Below are 19667 nucleotides of genomic sequence, written 5' to 3'. Positions count from 1 at the left end.
ATGGATCCACATTACAAGGAATTGGTAATGGTGAATCTTAGTGATGTAAAATGGGTCATTGTTCTAGTAAACAATACTTCACAAGATTAAGGATTGAGGGTACCATAACGTCGTAAAAAGAATCCCTAAACTCGTTACTTATAAGTTTTTGGTAACAATTTACAAGGTTTTGCTCTTGAATTACAACGTTAGGGTTCACCCAATCCATAGTGTTGTAAATTATATGTTTACAATGATATGGATCCACATCACAAATGTAACATCTCACATCGACCAACGAATAGGGGGTGATGTGCCTTATATGTACATGCCCACCTCCATCTAGCAAGGGGCCTTTTGGGAGCTCACTAGCTTTGGAGTCATGGGAACTCCGAAGTTAAGCAAGTTTGGGTTAAAGCAATCCCAGGATGGGTGACCCACTGGGAAGTTGCTCGTGAGTTCCAAGAAACAAAACCGTGCTATGGCGGAGCCGATCCGGGATGTGACAGAATTGTTTTTTTTTTTTTTTTTTTGGGTAATATCTCACATTGACCAACGAAGAGAGGGTAATGTGCCTTATATATACATGCCCACCTCCATCTAGCACGAGGCTTTTTGGGAGCTTACTAGCTTCGGAGTCATGGGAACTCCAAAGTTAAGCGAGTTTGGGTTAGAGCAATCCCAAGATGGGTAACTCACTAGGAAGTTGCTCGTGAGCTCTTAGAAACAAAACCGTGAGGGCATGGGACCCAAAGTCGACAATATTGTGCTACGGCGGAGCTGATCCGGGATGTGACAATAAGGAATTGGTAATGGTGGACCTTAGCGATGTAAAATGGGTCCTAATTCTAGTAAACAAATTTGTTAAAAGTTTAAGGACCGAGGGTACAATAACGTCATAAAAGAGTGTTCCTTGTTGTTGTAAAAACAAAGATTTACAACATTAAGGAATCATTTTGTAATAGTTGGGACTTGAGATGTCCATAACACTGTAAAGTTTATCCGTAATCACGTAAAAAACAATGGTTTACAACATTAAGGAATCATGTTACAGTGGTTGGGACATGAGAGTTCCATAACATTATAAAGTTTATCTCTAATCTTGTTAAAAAGGAGTTTACAACATTAAAGACTCATTTTACAGTGTTCGGGACACGAGTGTTCCATAATATTGTAAAGTGTATCCCTAATCTTGCAGGTTACAATATTTGGATTCCAATTTGTGAGATTTCGCACAATGATTACAACATTAAGGTTCACTTTAATCCATAATATTGTAATGGCCTAATTTACAATGAGAAGGATCTCAATTACAATATTAAGGTAATGTTGGACCCTAAACAAATAAAATTGTTTCTTATTCTTATAAAAACAAAGGTTGACAACATTAAGGACTCATGTTACACTATTTTGGAAATGAAGATTCCACAAACTTGTAAATTTTATTCATAATCTTGTAGATCACAAGATTTTGGTTATCATTTACAAGATTTCATATCTTACAATTTACAACGATGAGGTTTATATAAAATGTTTCAATAGCCTAATTTACCTTTGACATAGGTTGTTTGGAAATATCTAATTAGACAGTCGGTTTTCATGAATTGGAATGACAGTTATGTGGTGCATTTTCATCAATTACAAACTTGATGTAGTTAAGCGAAAGCAATATATGCAACTTGATGTGAGACAAATGTCTTAAAACTAAGACTATATATTATTTTGTGAATATGACTCATAGCATATTCAAAATATACTCCAAATTTTATATATGTATGTAACATAATAAAATACTAGATAGGAAGAAAGTTACCAATTCTCTAGCTTCTCATATAAATCCCTATTTTATAAGGACATAGATCAACATTGTAAATGTAGACCTTAGGGATGTAAAATTGTAGGCAAGCTACTTCCCGAGTACAAACTCAATGGAGCCTCTTTTGAGCGCTATGTCCCTGACATACACCCAGTCGACAAGCCTTACCTCCATTGTAGGCAAGTTACTTCCTAAGTACAAACTAAATGGAGTATTTTTCGAGCGCTATGCCCCCGACATATGCACGTAGACGACAAGCCGTACCTCTATTGTAGGCAAATTACTTCCCAAGTACAAACTCAATGGAGTCTTTTTTGAGAAGCTATGTCCCCGACATATGCATATAGGCGACAAGCCTTACCTCCATCGTAGGCAATCTACTTTCCGATGGAGCCTGTTGAAACGATAATTTTTATGAAATAAATAAGCTACAAGGAAAAAATTGGGGGGGGGGGGGGGGATGGTTGCCTGCGTGGAAATTGATTAAAAGTGAATGACAATAACTATGATTCATCTAGTATGTGTTTAAAAGGAATAAAAGTTTCTTTGATGCAATGGTTGTACTTAGAGTGTTTGTATCAAACACTAAGGCCAAGGAGTGATAGTTCACTCAATCTTAAACTCCTCTAGACTCAGGGCCAATAAAAGAGCCATGCCTGTGACCAAAAAGAAAAAAACAGAAAAAGCAGAGCAAAGAGCAGCCGTAGGAAGAAAAAAAGACAGCAACCTCGCTAGAGAAAGCAAAAACCATCTCAAGGTAAAATCATAGTTCTATGGCACAGTTTTCTTGTTTGCTCACAACTCCAGGTTTCGATGTTCCTGGCTATGATGATTTCTATCATCATAAAAAAAAAGTCAAGGATCTCTCTAACGCATGGCTCCACTCAAATATTGCCACAACAAATAGGGAAGATTGTCTTCCATAATGATTTCAATCATCATATATTAAGACATGTCTGTTCCTACAGGCAACTTCAATTAAATACTTCCAATATGTGTTCAATATCCGATTCACAAGTAATCCGTGAGAATTGCTTGTCATGGTGGGCAAGCCATCACAAAACCCAAACTGGTGTACAACGCTTTTCAAAAGACATAGAGGAAATCCTAGAATTCTCTAGATTTCTCTTACTATTGCGCCATAATAGCCAAAATCGTTAAATAATGTTCATCATGAGATGGACAGCAAATGAAAAGAATCAAAGGCAGGTAATTCATGTAATTACCCAAGAAGAAATTCCAAGCATTCCCATCACAAGGAGACAATTTGGTTTGTCTTTGATTAACGCTCACTACTTGGAGAGCAACGATATGAAGACAAAATAACAATTAAAGCAAAGGAGAAAACTATTGTTTGTGAACTCACCACGTGAAAGCATGAGGTTTTTTTTTTTTTTTTTTTCCTTTGTGTGTAGCTGGCGATGAGCAAGGCGAAGTGAAGTGGAACTCTAAGGAAGAGTCCTGCCAATTGAAAGTCTCAAGGTTCTCTTTGGTTATTGACCTTGGGAAGTTACAACAAACAAATGACAACAAGGGGATTTGTGGTTCCACGTCACTTGCAAAGAAAAATCCCAGAGTCACCCAATTGACAAGAAGGTCTTCTGTTGCTGCCCATGCAAAAGCAAAGTTAGTTCAATAAATAAAAGTAAAAATAAAGAAATAAAGAAAGAAAATAAGAGGATGATGCATGGGGATGCTACCACGTGGAGGACAAAACAAGAGAATGAATTCTCTCTAATTGGCAGCAGAGGTCGAGCAAAGTCTATGGTTTGACAAAGAAGAGTTGTTTGCCTTAGTTTACTATGGTGAGAATGTATCTATTTAAAAAAGAGACACATAATCCTACTCGGAAAAGGGGATGTTCTTCTTGTGCTTTTCGTGTTTAGTTGCAAAGAGACAAAACAAAAGGAAGGCAGCCAGGAGAAAAAAATTTAAAAATGGGCCTGTGTCGCACAACCCCTCCCTCTCTTGAATGATTCTCTTGGTCTACTTTGACTGAAAATTGAGTAAAGGAAAAGAGATTGGCAATAGGGCAAGGATTGCTACAGTAGACAAAAAGAAAAGAAAAATAGGCAAAGCAAATACTCAACCTAGATTTGTCTTTGGTTTATGAAGTAAGAAGACAAATTGCTCTCAAAGCTCTCAATGTGGCCCACGGCAAGACACCTCCTTAATCTGCATCCAAAAAGAGAAGTCAGCCACATGGATCAAAAAAATTGAAATAGAAGAAGAGAAGAAAAGGAGGATTATGGGTTTGTGGGTTACTGTGTGAAATCTCAGAAGGAAAGAAACAATTTGTTGCTTCTTTTGATGATGCAGCAGATGTCTTGGGGAAGTCTACGGGCTGGTATGGAAAAGCAAATATATCAGAAGCTATCGCTTTGTTTGCTGGTTCCTTAATGTTGCGGTGCACATGTCCTTTTAAAGGAAATTTCATATTGCCTAATCCTGTATGTACAAGGGGCTTACAGCTTTCTTGGATCCTCAAACGGTTCCAATGCGATAAGGAGGCTAATTCATACTTCACTTGGAGAAGGATTTTTATCCTTGGGTGTTTTGATCAAATTGAAAGGCATTTGCTTTTGGCACCAAGCCGTAAAAGAACCAATTGGAGCAAAGGCACTAATCAAAAATTAATTGGGACTAGTGTAGTGCACATCTCTCTCAAGACCCGATGATCTCAAGTCAATATTCCAAAACTCAACGGTCTAAAATACAACGTTCTAGTCTCAGGCACAATGGGATTGTCCATTAAAAATTCCAATTGGTGAATAATTTGTGCAAAGACCAAATTCTCAAACCAAAGCTTGAAGGGTCCAACTTTCTCAAATTATTTTGTTGCAAGATTGGCCTGCTAAAATATGAACATGGTTTGAATACTTTGGGTTGTTCTTTATTCTTTTTCATAAGGAGGTATATGTAGGAGTTTACATATGAGGGTTTTAAAAGAATTAGGAAAGTATCTCCTAATTGTACAATGATTTTATCACTTATATATAAAATAGGAAAGTAAATCTCTTAATTAATCAAGGAAGTAAATCTCCTTGATTATTTAGGAGACTCATGTCAACACTCCTCCTCAAGTTAGTGCATATATGTCACGAATGCCCAACTTGGTAAGTGAGTCATGAAATACTCTTCCACACTCACAGCATATGGAATATCTGATCTTGGAGGACGTATGAAGAGTAGAACCTTTGTTGGTGGTGATAGAAGAAGGAGTCTGGGTTGACCACATGCTTTTGTGAGTCTGCAATAAGATGGAGAATCGTATGGGTTCTTGACATCGCAGCAGAAGTAAGATGTGATATGAGAAGGTGAGAAAGGTGATGTGAGAAATTTGCTGTATGAATTTGATGTATGAATTGGATTTAAGAGGTATGTGTATAAGATTTGATGGTATGTGTTCAGGGATTTGGATAAGAGGATTTGAGGACTTTAGATTTGAGGGATTTGGATTTGGGGAAAAATATAAGAAATTTGAGATAAGGGTTTAGAGACAAAACAACTTCTCTTGACTTCCCCTTGAAGAGAAGGGGTCATCAGAGTCAAGAAATAAGCAACATCTTCTTGAGAAAGAGAAACATATCATTTTCACTCCCCCTTCCCCCTTTGAAGAGGAGGGGAGGAGAGCACTTAAATTGCAAGAAGAATGCACCAACTTAATCACCTGTTTAGCAGGTGTGGGGTTTTATACAAAAGACATCGATGTTATTAGGAGTGAGCCAAGGGTTCGTTCCTTTGAAATCTTAACATGGTATCAGAGCGGGTCAGTTGACTGGGCCCGATTAAACCCAAATCAAACAAAAAAACCCCAAATTGAATCAAAAATCAAACAAACCCCAAATTAAAAATTAAAAACTAAAGAAAAAAGAAAAAAAAAGTGACGGATGTGGAATTGGTTGCACGTGTGGCCCACTAAAAAGTGGTCCCACGTGAGGAGGAGTGTTGAAGAATACACGAGTCCCACATCGGAAACTTAACAAAATAGAAAATCCCATATAATAAATGGTTCCACTCCTAATAACATCGATGCCTTTTGTATAAAACCCCACACCTGCTAAACATGTGATTAAGTTGGGGACAATATCGATGTTACTAGTGGTGGGCCAAGGGTCCGTCCATCTGAAATCTTAACATGGCCTATTTACCAAATATCTTTAAATGGTTTTCAAGTATCATGACAATTTGAAGAACCCGAGGAGATTTGGTCCACGTCAGATGGCAACCCAAATGGTCAAATCTTATGGAATGAACACATCTCACATGAATCAATGGAAAGGGACAATCAACAATTAGCAGGCTGACAAAACTGGAGACATTTAGTTTCAAACTTCGACAAAATAAATTATCAAGAATTGTTCCCTCCAAGCAAATGGTTTTCAATTAGCACTTGTTCCTAAATCAAAGGCATGAACAAAGCCTCACCATCAAACAAAACAAGGTCTTGGACTTGGCGGTGTTCTTTATTAAGCCTTCAAGTTGCTTATTTAACTTAGAAAGCCAAGATGGCAAAGATGGATATTTCACTCTCAGGTTTGCAAGATAAGTCACCATGGCAGAAGCAAAATTTCATTGTCAATAACAATTGGGAAGTGGCAAAGAGTGTCAGCAAAGGTTCATGAGAAGTATATCAATTGAGGGCCAGGAGGCTCAATAAAATGTTTATGGCATTCGGTTCTATTTGCCTCGATTCTCAAATGCAAGATGGCTATCAAACATGCCCACAAAATCCCAACAAGAAATATGGGAATCAACCACTGTGGCAAGGAAGCTATTTAGAAAGGAGTGCTAAGCGACTCAACCATATTGTGACGGTGACTCCAGTCCAAATAAATGATTGGTCATGCCCCGAGCATCAAGCTCAATTTCAAAAGATACCAAAGGAACATCAATATGGATTAACGGGTTTATCAATCACAAAAGCCCATTAATTTCAAATCCTTCAAATCATGCATGGATACAAATGCATGTGCCAATGATCAAATTAAATTAGTGGGTTCATCAAAATTGCCCATTAGTTTTCTTTGATATTGACAATGAAAAATAGTACAAAACCATCCAATTTTTCCCATGGGTTATCTACCTATGAAAATCTTCAAATCGTCTCAAAGACACAAATTTTAAATTAGTCGGCCACACTTACCCATTAATTTCTAAATTTGGAACTACGTCAGTTTGATCCTGTCAATGGTACGTAGGCAGTCTAGCATCCCAATAGACGCAACAACAATCAAATTTGAATCCCTGATTTATCATAACCAAAATTCGTCACTGCAAATGTCATTTTTAGAAAAAATTAGTAGGTTAATCAAAATTGCTCATTATTTTTCTTGGACATTGACAATAAGAAGAATGGTACAAAACCATCCAATGTTTCATGGGTCATCTACCCATGCCAACTTCAATTCAAATTTCCAAACACAAGTTCTTGATTAGTGGGTCACACTTACCCGTTAATTTCCAAATCTTAAATCCGAACAGAATCCCTGGTTTATTTCTTTAACCAGATTCGCCCCCCCAAACACAATGTCATATCAAAATCGAATCCCTAGTTTATTCAGCTGAATTCACTCAAACACTTTTTCAATCAAATTCATACAAATCCCCTTTTTTCAATGAGTCACTTACTCATTGCAAATCTTTGAACTACAAGTGGCTTGATTCTTGCGAAAGATACGTAGGCACCCTGAGGTTGGACTTGGGAGCAGCTGCAAAACCAAAGACACATGTTATGTTTCTTTATGATGGAATCAAATGGTGTTCCCTTGAAGGAAGGGATTATAATTTAAGAGACTTGCGTCTTGAACGGGTCGAACCTAAAATAATAAAAACCCATTATTTAATTAGTAGAGGTGAAATTATGTTGTGAGGTTCACAATTTTTTTTCTCTCCAACAGAGCCTCTTTCAAGCGTTATATCTACGAACATCCACTCACAAGATATAATGCGAATTGAAATTTGAAAGACAACTGAAAATTTCATAGCAAAGTGGCCAACTAGCCAAGTTCAATAAGAAATAAGGTGGTTGACTGAAGACCACTTATTCAAAAAAAAAATTACAAAGTTCAAAAATAGCAAAAAGGGACCACATCTACTAAGGGACTTCGGCATATGACCCTTAGCCGATCACACCCTTTGCTACCTCTTGATCAACCACACAGACAACAGCCTCATTCTCGCTCAATCAGCACCATCTGCTCTACAGCCCTTGCATGCTCTTCAGATCTGCCTAACCTCATCGGTTGCAACACATTTGGCAGTGTCTTCCTTCATTGCAACTTTGTCAGCTACCTACTCTTCAACTGCTTCTACATCCATAGCATTGATTTGCTCACTTTAAGCAGGGGGCAGATCAAGATAGAGCTGCTCATCATCTTTATGTTCGAGAGGGAAATAAGGAGAAGCACAATTCATACAGTCCAAATATCCTAGCTTGTACGCATTAGCAGCAATCTCATTCTTGGATGCCTCTGTGGCTTCAACATGAGTTTCCAACATGACCAATAGAGTTATCACCAACTCCCGAATTGGTAGTTCGCGCAACTGAATGACTCTTTGTTTGAGTAGACGACTCTTTAGCTCTCTTCGTCACAACTTGCAACATTAAGTCAGCTCCACGCTTAATTTCTCGTGGCCTCGCAGACGAGTCATGGTTGCTATGCAGAGGTACAGTCATCTCATTTTGATCCTTGGATTGGCACTGACGACCCAAATCTTTCTTCTCAACGGCCTCCTTACAAAGCATATCACGGGTTTTGGGTAGTTCGGGTGGAGACTTGAGCATAATATCCTGGAACTTTTGCATGCCATTGACCTTTTTACTGCTCGCACGATGAGGCACTTAATCCCGACAGATGAGGCAGGAGCAACTCCCATAGGGACCTTCTCGGTGACGAAACCCCTAAGGAAGACTTGCTCGTGGCAAAAAAGGTCTCGGCTGCTTTCACTAAGGGACGAATCCCTTGATCTTGAGACTGTAGCTTCATTGCAAGCGAATTTACTGCTAGCCTTCCTCTCCTTCGGGAGCTCGATCGAGAACTCCTCCTGCTCAGCTGGCATATCATTTAGGTCCGAGCCATACAGCTTCCATCTTCCAACATCTTCGGCAAGAGGCAGACCACCAACCTTCTTCCAATGTTCGCTTAGCAACTAGCGCCATTAGAGTTCCATTGTATTATAAATATGACCTCCTACAAGGAGAAGAATACACATAAAACAAATATTCTCATATTAGGTTTCATATTTTAGCACATATAGTATGCAGAACAAGTTACTAATTTGTATTCTATGACCTTAATACATATTCAGATCTCCATCAAAACCAATTTCATCATAGGGAATTGCCAAAACTTCATTTACAAGAGCATATTAAAGCAACTGGCTCACAAGTGCCCGCTTCCTCTCTTCCATCCGTACAAATCTACCAATAACAAAACACAATGCAGTTTCATTAACTGTCTCAACAATTCTCCCTAACCTCAATCCATTATCATTTTGCTTTCTTGGATGATAATTACAACATCAAACTTCTATAGTGCGTTTAATGTATTGATTTTATATATATTTTTTTTTAAAGTTCAATAATTTCATCAAACAAGTCCCTTTGACTTTGCCAAAAGCAAGTGTCAAGTGTGGTCATGAAGTAACGTAGTTTATATGATTTAATATATATTTTGTTTATATAAATACTAAAGAAATTGTAAGAGTACAAAAACAATGATCATTAGATTTTTAGCAAATAGATATAGCTAGCCCATCCGTTGAAAAATTCTTGGTTCTGCCATTCATTGTAAAATGCAGAAAATAATACAAATAAATGGCACCAAGATTGTACACAATTACTCGTTTACTTTGATCACTATATTGAGTTTTCTTCTTTCTGTGTTTTGTTGGAACAAAAAAACGAAAACAAATAAACGAAAGAGAGAGAGGAAAAATTGGTGACATAATTGCTCTAGACCTGTCAAACGGATCGTGTTTGTGGGTTTTGAGTCGTGTTTGTGTTAACCCATTAAGTTAATGGGCTGACACGACACGACCCATTAGTTAACAGGTGAAAAATATCATACCTGAACACAACCCGTTATAATTCGCAAATTACACGACATGACCCGTTAAGAATTAAAAAACTAAATAAATAAATAGACTAGAAAAAAAATAGCAAGAGAACACTCCTGGGAACCAGAGCATAGCTCTAGCCAATTTCATTGTCATGATGTGGAAAAATCAACGAGCTAAACTCAATACATAATTATAAATATCAAAAAATAGGAATTCCCCAATACAACAAGTTAACCATAAACTAATATTCAAACGAATTCCAAACAAAACAAAAGCTTCATATGGGCCGTCGATGATGTTAATATCTTCCTTGGGAAAGAGATTGATGGCTCTAACAAGCTCTTGCGAGTGTACGGAGGCGAAGCTAGACCTAGCGTGGGAGAGTTCGTGATTCATATCTAGACATGGTTGGATTCCTCTTTCTTCTTATTCCTTTTTCTACTTTCTTTTCCTTCGGCCGCCGAAACAAAACTGAAGAAACTAGCATTGTCTAGCATAAGAGACTAGTGTAGAGGATGAAGTTTCGGTCTTTTGGTTAATGAAGCTTCAATCTTCTACTTGTCTGCTTTTGCACATATTAATATTATATTAACTTACCAACCACTAGATGTGTATAAATCGGAAAGCAATTAGACAACATTAAAACAATTGCATACAGCCAAGTGCGTAAAGGAGGTTTCTTTGAAAATGTGTTGGTAGGGGTTCGAATCCCTTCTTGGATTCAATTATTTTCACTTTTTTAAAGAGAAACTCATGTAAAATTACAAAAATACCCCTGCTATTAATGGGTCAACGGGTGATTCACAAATGACACTAACACGACCCGTTAGCTTAATGAGTTAACCTATTATCAACCTGACCCGATGACTCAAACCTGAATACTGATTTTTTTGTGTGAATTTGTGTCGTGTTAACGGATCGTTTACAAGGTTTAGATTGCTCAACTGGAGGAAGAAGAGAGAGAGTAGTCGAGAAATCTTGAGAAAATGAAAAACCCACAGAAAAAAAAAAAATTTATCTGCAGAAGCACAAATCTATTTCTTTCGTTTGGTGGGGCTTACTTCAACCATTGGATGTTCCCAGAGATTGAGATTACAACCACCTAACTTTTTTTTGGTTAAAAAAAAGGCTTAAATGTTAAAATGGTCCTTGTGTTTTATCTCATAGGCCAATTAGTTCTTATGTTATCAATTTGGTCAATTTGGTCCTTGTGTTTGTATATGTTAGTCAATGTGGTCCATTCTCTTAAAAATATAAAATATAAAATATTTTAAATTAATTAAAAAAAATGTAATTGATTATAAATTTTTTAATTCAATCTGAAAATGAAATATATATATATATTTTTTTTAATTTCACCTTCCCAAATTTCATGCACATGCCTCAATAGGCCTCATCATTTGGCCCGCGGGCTCATGGGCCGATGGGGCCCGCCTGCTCATTGAAAAAGCCTGGCCGTTATGGGCTTTGAGATGGCCCGGCCGGGCAGGCTTGGGTGTCTGCCCATAGGCCCGCCCGCCCACCCAAAAGCCCGGCCCGTTAGGCCCGCATAGATATATAATTATGTATAAATAAGAGTTTAAGATTATGATTATATCACTTAAATCACATATATAATTTGTTTCATTTCATTTACTTTTCTTTACTCATTCCTAGTTTATAATTGGATGATTAGCACATTAATTTGTGTCAATTATTAATACAACAATTATATATATATATAAATAAGATGAACAATATATCATATCACTAAACATAATCATATCACGAAATATAATCGTACTACTACCACCAAATATAATCATGTTTTTCTTGAACACATCACCAAACATTTACATATTTATTTATACCATCCTTTAAAAAAAATATCTTTTTGATACTTATTATTTTTTTAAATTATTTCTTAAAACGTATTATGGTCTAATTATGTAATAACCTCAAAAATAATACTTTGTTTTATTATTTTTGTGGAAAATCTTATTAAGTTGTGTGACTTTATTGAGTATTTTATGAATTTGGTTTGATGTGAAAATATTGGAATTAAGTGAGTTTAATCTCAAATTTAGACTAAAATGCCATTATGATTAAGTTTATGATTTTTTTCGAATGAAGTAGGCCCGTTGCCCGGCCCGTTGGGCTTAGCCCAGCCCGCCCAATGGGCTTTCTCAAGCCCGACCTATGGGTCGGGCTTGGGCTTTGAATTTTCTAAAACCCGGCCCGACCCGCCCAATATTTTCTCTCTCCTCTTTAAAGCCCGACCCGCCCGCCCAAGCCGTTAAATTTGGGCCGGGCTAGCCCGCCCGGCCCATTGACGAGCCCTATGCCTCAACAACCCTCACCACCACCACTCCAACCCCAAACCCATAGCCACCCTCACCACCATTCCAACCCCACGTAAACCACAACCCTCTCTCTCTCTCTCTCTCTCTCTCTCTCTCTCTCTCTCTCTCTCGGCTTCCACTTTGACAAATCACGAAGATCTTCATAGCCGGTCACTGTAACCTTGATGGCTCTACCACAACCCTCTCTCTCTCTCTCTCTCTCTCTCTCTCTCTCTCGGCTTCCACTTTGACAAATCACGAAGATCTTCATAGCCGGTCACTGTAACCTTGATGGCTCTACCGTCAATTGATCATCCTCGTTGCAATAAGTCGACGACATTCATGCCAATGGATCAAAGAGGAGAGAGAGATGAAGGGTAGAGTATGAGAAAATCTAAAACATAGAGAGAAGAAAAATTGCAGCAAGAAAAGAGTAGGCATCAATTCGACTAAGAATCCTTTTTTTCTCCCTACAGGAATCGATACCATTGGAGGTTGAGGCTGTGTCATTTTAGCATTATTATTATTTGAGTTTAAATCTTTATAATTAATTACATATTTTTAAATTAATTTTAAATATCTTTTTTTAAGGTTTTAACATAATTTTGACAGAAAGGATCAAATTTGTTAACAGATACAAACACAGTGACTAAATTGACCAGATTAATAACACGGGAATTAAATTGTCCAATAAGGTAAAACACATGGACTAAATTGACCAAATTAATAACACGGGAGCTAAATTGTCCAATAAGGTAAAACACAGGGATCATTTCGTCATTTGAGCCTGAAAAAAAGGCCATTTTGCTATAAAGGTGAAGATATAAAATCCCTACATCTCCTTTCGCCCACAACCCTAAACCCTCTCAGTCCAGCCGTCGCTCTTCTCCCTTCTCCTTCTCATCCCTTCTCACAGAACCATGGCAGAGAGACCAGCAGAGAGAGGCCGGGGTGGGTTCGGCCGAGGCTTCGGCGGGCGCGGAGGTGACCGCGGCCGCGGAGGAGGCCGACGCCGCCCCGGGCGCCGCGAGGAGGAAGAGAAGTGGGTCCCAGTGACCAAACTCGGCCGCCTCGTGAAGGAAGGCAAGATCAAGAGCCTGGAGCAAATCTACCTCCACTCTCTACCCATCAAGGAGCACCAGATCATCGATGCTCTTGTCGCCTCCGGTAGCCTCAAGGATGAGGTGATGAAGATTATGCCGGTCCAGAAGCAGACTCGGGCCGGTCAGCGAACCCGATTTAAAGCCTTCGTTGTCGTCGGCGATAGCAATGGGCACGTCGGGCTCGGAGTCAAGTGCAGCAAGGAGGTGGCCACTGCGATACGTGGCGCGATCATATTGGCTAAGCTGTCTGTGATTCCGGTGAGGAGAGGGTACTGGGGTAACAAGATTGGGAAGCCCCATACGGTTCCTTGTAAGGTGACCGGCAAGTGTGGCTCTGTCACAGTCAGGATGGTGCCCGCTCCCCGTGGTGCTGGAATTGTGGCTGCCCGTGTGCCCAAGAAGGTCTTGCAGTTTGCTGGTATTGATGATGTTTTCACCTCCTCCCGTGGCTCCACCAAGACTCTTGGCAACTTTGTCAAGGTATATCTAGTCTATCCAAATTTTCATTGTTTTTTTTGTGTTTTCACATTAGTTGATTGTTTGTATATTATTATTATTTATTGGATGTTGTTTAGTTTGCTTAATAAATATCAGAGTGTGTTGGGTAGCTTTTGGTGATGCTATTAATCTTGAATTAATAATTATCTATTGAAAATTTGGACAAAGAGTTCTTACTCTTAGAAATATGCAAATGAAATTTGAAAGAAGAATGTGATGAGCTTGTGGAGTTGAGTGTTGTGTAGTTGAAATTGAATTCTACCCATTTCAGGAAGCTCTTAACAATCTTTAACATTTTGTTTTGCATGTTCTTAGAAGTGGAAAATCTTTGGTTAATGCTGTATCAATGGTTTGTGCAGATCTAGTACATTTTCTTGATAATCTCTCATTTGGCATATAATTTATAACAGTTTTAGTTTGTGTGTATGTGCATGATTGAGGTTGCATGAATGCAAAAAGTTTTAGTGCTTGTTGTGGTTGTAGAATTATGGAAGTGGCATTTTGACATGAAGTGCAGTTGAAGCATTAATATTTTTGAACAAGATAGCACTAAATTCTAATTCTTTGCGTAGTCGGGCTTTGAAAAGTTTTTAATGGTTGGGCTGGTAAGTGGATTTGGAAGGTCTGACCCTTGGCCCCTCTGATGATCCTGGCAGCCCGACTTTGACGTATGAGCATTAAATAAATATATAAACTTGATTGGTGATGTTGCAGAGCTTCTTCAATATAGGACTTCTGTGAACCAATATGTTATGTTTAGGGCTGACTCTGACCTCAATGTAGTCCGGATTGAAATGAGTAGTGTTCCTCTTGACCCTGAGTGTCAATTGTTCTTTATGATATATAGTTTGCTCTCCTTGGTAGTCATGTTAGTTCTTGATTTGCCATTGCCTTTGGTACAAAGAAAATTTATAATCACCACCCTTCAGTTTGGGTTTAATACCTCAGTTAAAGATGTAATTTAACTAGAACCAACTAAGTTACTTGAATCTCATATTATTTGCGTTGTATCTAATCATTTATGTGAATGCATTTTTTGCAGGCTACTTTCGATTGCCTCCTGAAGACTTACGGTTTTCTGACCCCTGAATTCTGGAAAGAGACACGCTTCAGCAAATCTCCATTCCAAGAGTTCACAGACCTGTTGGGAAGGCCAACCAAGCCCCTTCTGATTGAAGACGTGGAGAAAGTAGAAGCCTAGTCTGACTGAGAGAAGCTAGTGTTTATTAAAGATGAAATCTTAGTTTCTGCATTTGATTTCTAGCGTTGAAGACATAATACGTTGCCATTTTGGTTTATCAACGTTTTTGTAATTTCTTTCATCGTATTTTTGTTTGTTTAAACTATATGCTTTATTGGTAAAATATGTTACTTTGCTGGAATATTTTTGTGTTCACTGATGTTTACCAATGCTTCCATTCCATTTGGATATTTAAGCAATAGCCTTCTAATGTACACGAATGAATGCGATAATTTACTAGATGCTACCTATTGTGGTGCCACTAGTCTGTCAATCATTGGCTAACAACAAGGGTGAAGGTAAAACCCAAGCCCAAGCAGAAGATAAGCTGCTATCAACCTCACCTGATTACGGATTAGTATACGGTTTGCAAGACCATATTGCGGAGGGGCTTGACAATGGACATCTATGGATTTGAATATGCTTTATGTTAGACAAGATTGCTTTGCGGATGTTATTTTCAGAGTAGGGCAACCTGCGATGCTAGTATTATGGCTCTGGTACACAGTTCTTTTTGTACGCTTATTTAAAGAAGTTTTAAAAAAAAAGTAGGACAAATCTCATAAGCCTTGTTTATGCGGTGCTGATAAATTCTCCTGTCATAACAAATAACAGTTTTCGTGACTATTTCATGTTGTTTAGGTTCTTGATTCTAAGAACATCTACTACAAACTTGATCATTTTTCTTGTTTGATCTTCATTTGGTGATTTCTTTACTTGAACTTGTTTTTTGTGCTCTGCTGTTGCAGGTCGTGTCGGAGTTTTTGGGAGATGCTTGTCCTGAACATATACATAGCTCGCAAGTTTCTGTACCAGCTTTTTCATTTTTACTGTAAGATGCTAAGCAGGTGCTGTGTAATAGCTAATTAACATGCTTATTATTGTTGAATATTTTGTACTGTGCCGGATTAAGAGGCTGGACAAGTTATATTGTGTTCAGCTACGTTGCATGGACACGGGTACAGGGACACGGGAACGCGACATGGGGACACGGCGACACGGAAAATCTCAAAAAATTAGGACACGGGTACGGCTAGGACACGGCAATTAAAATAATAATTTATTCTTAATACTTCAATGTCACATAATTCCATAAAACAAAACAAATAACTCATGTTCATCATCCATACATAATAATTAATAGACCACAAAATAAAACATAAATGATCTAACTCTGAATCTTCTTCAAGCATCTATGTCTTCAATGTTATTGTCATTATTTGTTGTGTTTCTCTTAAAAAAAATAGAAGAAAGAATTGTCACCTCACCACCAAGTCCAACTCTTCTACTGATGTGAAAGGAGATAAGAAAAGAAAATAGAGAACATAAATAAATGCATTTGAAAATAGAGAAAAAAAAAATTGCAAAGAGAGTTACCTTGTGCAAAACCAGGAGAAGGGGAGGAGAAGAGCTGTGATGGAGGAAATAAACTTCGGCAACAGAAAAAAGTGAGATTTAGGTATAAAAAAGTATTTTCCCACTTTTAGCCCATATTTTTAAAAATATTTCAAATCAGTCCACCAAAAGTTTCAAAAATCAAGTTTAGACCCCAGATTTTATTTTGAAAATTTCAAACTGGTCCCTGCTATGTCTTGACCGTGTCGGAGCTGTGTCTTGACCGTATCCCAACCGTTGACCGTGTCCAATGCGTGTCGAGGGCGTGTCGGAGCCGTGTCGGCATGTCGGCGTGTCCGACACTCCGACACTCCAGCAGTTTAGAGTGTCCGTGCAACATAGGTGTTCAGTACTGTACAAAGTAAAAGGTTGTTTTCAAATGAAAAAAATAAAAGCATCCCACTCTCTCTTGTAAGGCAATTTACCGGACTGGTAAATTTAGGCCGAGTCCTAAACAATTGGGAACATCTCTGCACAATATTGGAACATGGGACAATTTGTATTTGTTATCTAACCTTTAAAAAAAAAAATTATTAACAGTATATTGAAATCACAAATGCCATTTATAAAGCGATCACATTTATATACCACATTTGACGAACATCACATATTATGACGCAATAATAAAATTAATGAATTGAGTGGTAAAAAATGAGCAAGAACATCAACCATAAGAGGTTGGACAAGTTATATCGTGTTCAGTACTGTACAAGGTAAAAGGTTGTTTTCAAATGAAAAAAGAAAAGCATCCCACTCTCTCTTAGAGCATCTCCAACCGATATTTCAAAAGTGCCACATAGACATTTAATGATTAGAAATAACATCTCACATCACTCCAATCGAATTATCAAAGCTGATGTAGAATGAAGGCTAGAGGTTCAGCTGTTATTTTTGACATCCCAAAAGTAAGATGTCAAATGAATATTTTATTATTTTTTAGAGACAGCTGGTTGTAACTTTCATTTATTTTTTTATTTTTTTATTTTTTTCTTCTTTATCTTAAATGATTTGACTGTTATAATAATTATTTATTTGACATATCGAGTAGAGTAAAAAACTGTGTAAATGTCAAATTGCCACATCAGCCATCAAATTTAAATTTAAAGTTTGGTATTTGATATCTCCCTTGAAGATGCTCTTATAAGGCAATTTACCGGACTGGTAAATTTAGGCCGAGTCCCAAACAATTGGGAACATCTCTGCACAATATTAGAACATGGGACAATTTGTATGTGTTATCGAACCTTTAAAAAAAAAATTTAATTAACAGTATATTGAAATCACAAATGCCATTTATAAAGCGATCACATTTATATACCACATTTGACGAACATCACATATTATGACGCAATAATAAAATTAATGAATTGAGTGGTAAAAAACGAGCAAGAACATCAACCATAAAATTGCATTTGATTGGAGTTCTGGGCCCAAATATCTGGATCCTTCAGAAATGGGCCAGTCAATCAATCAAAGGAACAAACTAGCCCAAAATAAAAACAAAAGGTCGCCAAAACGACGTCGGTACCATGTAACCCCGAGGAAACCCTAAGTTAATAAATCTCTACCCCTCACCTATCTTCCTCTTTCACTCGCACTGCCTCCCGCCCGCAACCTCTTCTCTTTCTCTCTCTGTCTCTCCCCTCTCTTTCTCAGTACCGATCCAATGGTACGGACCAAATTCCTTTCCAGATTGATCGCCATCTGTTTGTGAGAATGTCTCTGACAATCTAGAGTTTTTTATTATTTCAGGCACCGAAGAAGGACAAGGCACCGCCACCGTCGTCGAAGCCGGCGAAGTCTGGAGGAGGCAAGCAGAAGAAGAAGAAGTGGAGCAAAGGAAAGCAAAAGGAGAAGGTCAACAACATGGTGCTCTTCGACCAGGGCACGTACGACAAGCTCATCGCTGAGGCACCGAAGTATAAGCTCATCACACCCTCCATTCTCTCCGACCGTCTCAGGATCAATGGGTCGCTGGCGAGGAAGGCCATAAGGGACTTGATGGCCAGAGGGGCGATTAGGATGGTTTCTGCTCATGCCAGCCAGCAGATCTACACCAGGGCCACCAACACCTAGGTCGTCTTGTTTTCTATGGTTATTAAGTCGTTTTGGTGATTATTATATCGTTGTAGACTATTTAGCATCCCTTTTTTATTTGCATGCCAGTTTTGTTTTGGTTTTTATGGTTAATGAGACTTTGATTATTCAGGATTATTACGCATTAGCTTGCTAGTAGATTATGAATCCATTCAAATAGTGAGAAACCGTTGTTCTTCTTTGTTGCGTTTTCCATGGTTTCCATGAACTTTGTTGTCATTCCAACCTTAAAAGTTGAAACAATATTTGCTTATACATCTATTTAGAGGCTAGATTGCATTACCCTTACATGTTCTTATAATTTTGAGTTCATCCAGTTTGACAGTGCTGCCAGAACAGTAGGCAAAATATGCAACCTAGGTCACTGACTGATGTCATCTCTCCCTTCTCCTTCCTTATTGCTCCTCTCTTTTCTCTGAAGATCGCAACTTTTTTTTCTTGACATCTTGTATGTCCTTCAATTTATTTTCTTGTTCTTTTAGATTCTTTAAACTACGTCAATTTTGTGTGCTTTGGATTTAGTTTTCTGTTTCTTTTTCCGCCGGAGAGATGATATAGTGCTGTGTGTTTGAAGCTAACAAGAGTAGAGATGTTGTACTGATTCAAGTACTTGCACTAGGAGTCTAAAATGGTGTTTTAAACGCAAATGATGCTTTGGAACTGTTATATGGCTGACGGTGAACTATAAATGTTTATTTGTGCAAAGCAAACCCCAGTTAGGTATACAGTGTGATGATTGATGTAGAAGAGTAGAGTAAGATTCATATTTGAGTAGTTTTAAGGACTATGCGTAGCAAAGCACAGAAAGAAAATGTTTTCAGAAGTTTTTATGGGTTAAAACCTAGCATGAAGTTTTCTGCTGCAGCAACTGGGTAAGATGGTTCTGGCTTCTTAGATTTAGGGTTGGGATAAGGATGGATTTTAGGGTTTTAATAAAATACATGATGAGAGGCTTCTTCACGGTTTTAGGTTGGCTGCCTCTAGCAGTACACTATCCATTTTTCAGGTTCTGAAATTGGCTGCCTCTAGTAGATTGGTTGATACTTGGATTTTCTTGAAAAATATTGTAAATTTACCAAGATTTTGCTTCTCCACAGTTTTATGCTGAATCTGAGGAATTTGAGCAGATGATCCTTTAATTAATCTAAAGCATT

At 38.0% G+C, this 19667-nt stretch overlaps 2 protein-coding genes across 2 annotated transcripts; both read left to right on the top strand.

The window, feature by feature from the left end:
• The first annotated feature begins 13010 nt into the window (after positions 1–13010).
• Positions 13011–15163, top strand: LOC103331131 (uncharacterized). The gene is made up of 2 exons (XM_016794765.2): positions 13011–13763; positions 14824–15163. The coding sequence occupies exons 1-2, from the start codon at positions 13101–13103 to the stop codon at positions 14980–14982; spliced, it is 822 nt and encodes a 273-aa protein (XP_016650251.2). The 5' UTR covers positions 13011–13100; the 3' UTR covers positions 14983–15163.
• Positions 15164–17945: 2782 nt separating this feature from the next.
• Positions 17946–18694, top strand: LOC103331113 (small ribosomal subunit protein eS25). Its single transcript, XM_008233722.3, has 2 exons — positions 17946–18085; positions 18169–18694. The coding sequence occupies exons 1-2, from the start codon at positions 18083–18085 to the stop codon at positions 18490–18492; spliced, it is 327 nt and encodes a 108-aa protein (XP_008231944.1). The 5' UTR covers positions 17946–18082; the 3' UTR covers positions 18493–18694.
• Positions 18695–19667: the final 973 nt, after the last annotated feature.

The sequence above is a fragment of the Prunus mume genome, linkage group LG5 (genome assembly GCF_029339155.1).
Source record: "Prunus mume cultivar Tortuosa linkage group LG5, ASM2933915v1, whole genome shotgun sequence".
Classification (NCBI taxonomy): domain Eukaryota; kingdom Viridiplantae; phylum Streptophyta; class Magnoliopsida; order Rosales; family Rosaceae; genus Prunus; species Prunus mume.
The sequence above is the reverse complement of the archived record's forward strand: the minus strand, read 5'-3'. Positions and strand labels throughout refer to the sequence as shown.